At 59.3% G+C, this 1,928-nt stretch overlaps 1 protein-coding gene across 1 annotated transcript; it reads left to right on the top strand.

Annotated features, from left to right (window-relative positions):
- Positions 1 to 315: 315 nt before the first annotated feature.
- On the top strand, positions 316 to 1,685 carry LOC104495284 (phosphatidylethanolamine-binding protein 4-like; the record flags this gene model as incomplete). The annotated part of the gene is made up of 2 exons (XM_010138234.1): positions 316 to 455; positions 1,553 to 1,685. Coding segments are annotated over exons 1-2 (273 nt in total), but the record flags the coding sequence as incomplete, so codon positions are not given.
- Positions 1,686 to 1,928: the final 243 nt, after the last annotated feature.

The following is a 1,928-nucleotide window of genomic DNA, read 5'->3' as shown; positions in this document are numbered from 1 at the left end:
AGGAGGGTGGTGACGTGCCTTCCTTGTAGGTGGGCAGAAATGGGTCCTCTAAGATGTAGGTTCTTGCTGGTGGCTCAGTGTTTCCTGGCTCGGGGCAGCTGTGGGAATTAGTTCATTTGTGGTTTAAGTGGGATTAATGATGTGGAATTGGTGGAGGTGGAAAAAAAAACCAGCGTAAGGATGGGTGTGTTTTACCTGGAGCTGGTTTCTGGGGGTTGCTGAACTGGAGTGTGGTGCTGGGGATGCTGTGGCTACCAGCGGGGCAGTGCCGGGTCACAGCTCTCTGGGCCTGACTCTCTGTCCCCGCAGGGCAGGATGAAGCTGCTGGGTGCTCTGCTGGTGGCTGCCACCCTAGTTGGCACCACTGCCCGGAGGGAGCAGCAACCCTGGCCAGACGAACCTTCGCAGACCTGCTCCTTCCAGGCGCTCAGCAGCGTGGACAGCGAGTTCTGCAGGTGAGCGAGTGACTTCCTGCCATCTCCTCTCTGAACTGGACCAGCCCTGGGCACACGTTGCACTGGTGTGTCCCCTCCTGGGACAGTTAATTCCAGCATTCCCTTTGCCAGGGCTATAAATACGGGTTGCTTTCTTCCTTTTGCCAGGAATCTGGGCCAGAGCGGAGCAGTGCCTGCTGCACTGTGGGGCCCTTGATTTATGCCTGCTGAGATCTCAGTGTCCCTGGTCACCTTGAGTCATTCCTTGGTGCGTGTTGCAGAGGTTTTTGAAACAACTTGCAGCATGAGGGATGGCAAATGTCTTCTGCAGAAAGTTTCAGAGGGAGGAGGCTACTTTTGGGGGAGGAAAGTTCTAGGACAGGTCATCCCACAGCCCTCAAAGCTCATCCCACAGAGATGGCAAGTGGGGGAAGCCTGATGAGCTGCTCCTGGAGCTGCAGACGGGCAGTTTGCTGCTGCACCACCAGGGTCTAGCTTGCTCCGAGCTCTCAGCCTGCTTTGTGCCAGCCCCGTGCCCGTGTTTGCTCAGCAGCCTCTTGGGCTGCAGGATTTCAGGGCCCCTCCTTCGAGGGTCATGGTGGTGGCAGCTAATCATCAGGTGGCCTTGAGTCTTGTTATCCACATGCTGCCGTGACCTGGCAGCTTGCACCGGCGGCTCCTTCCCCTGTTCAATAACGCCAAAGGGGAAACTGCTTCGTGCAGGAGTTGGAGCTGGAGATATCGGACCTGTCAGCGCACTGTTAGTGCCCAGCATACAGGGGAGGCTTGTCCCAGCTTGTCCCTCCTGCTGGGAGAAGGAGACTCAGGGCTGGAATGGCTCGTCCTGGGCCAGTGGGGAGTTTTGCCTTCCAAGCCTGAGATCAACCCAGATGTGCCGCGTTTTTGGAGGCTGTGGAAAATACTGGGCACGGTCCAAGGCATCCTGCTGCTGCTTGGGAGGGGGAGCAGACCCCACGGTGACAGCAGCGTGGGAGGGTGCCTATCCCAGGGCACAGAGGTGACAGCACCTCTGGTGACAGCGGGTTGGATTCTGCTTCTCCCACCCAGCATGGCAAGTCTCACCCTTCCCGCTCTTCTCCCCCCTTTTCTCTCCCTAGAGGCGATTTAGAAATTATCTACCCGGAGCTGGGCGACGTCGGCTGCACCTACATCCCCAAGTGCCACCAGTTCCGCCGGCGGATCAGCAGGGAGTGGGGCAGCCCCCGTGTTCGCTACCTGCAGGCTGAGAAGGTGAGTCCCGAGGTGTAGCTGGATGGCAGCGGGGAAAATCCCTGGGGACGGATCATGACACACGTGTGCGCTTGTCATCCGGCCGTGACACCCCAGCTGGGGGCTGGGCCAGGCTGGGACACCCAGCCCCTCCGCTTTGGGTGCTGGGGGTGACCCGGCAGCTGCTTGCCCTGTGGCTTTGCCCCCCTGTCCTGCCGCCAAAGTGCCGTCGGCGACTTGGGTTGGGGTGTTGGACTTTGCCTG

The sequence above is a fragment of the Buceros rhinoceros genome, unplaced genomic scaffold, assembly GCF_000710305.1.
Source record: "Buceros rhinoceros silvestris isolate BGI_N320 unplaced genomic scaffold, ASM71030v1 scaffold36396, whole genome shotgun sequence".
NCBI classification, from domain to species: Eukaryota; Metazoa; Chordata; class Aves; order Bucerotiformes; family Bucerotidae; genus Buceros; species Buceros rhinoceros.
The sequence above is the reverse complement of the archived record's forward strand: the minus strand, read 5'-3'. Positions and strand labels throughout refer to the sequence as shown.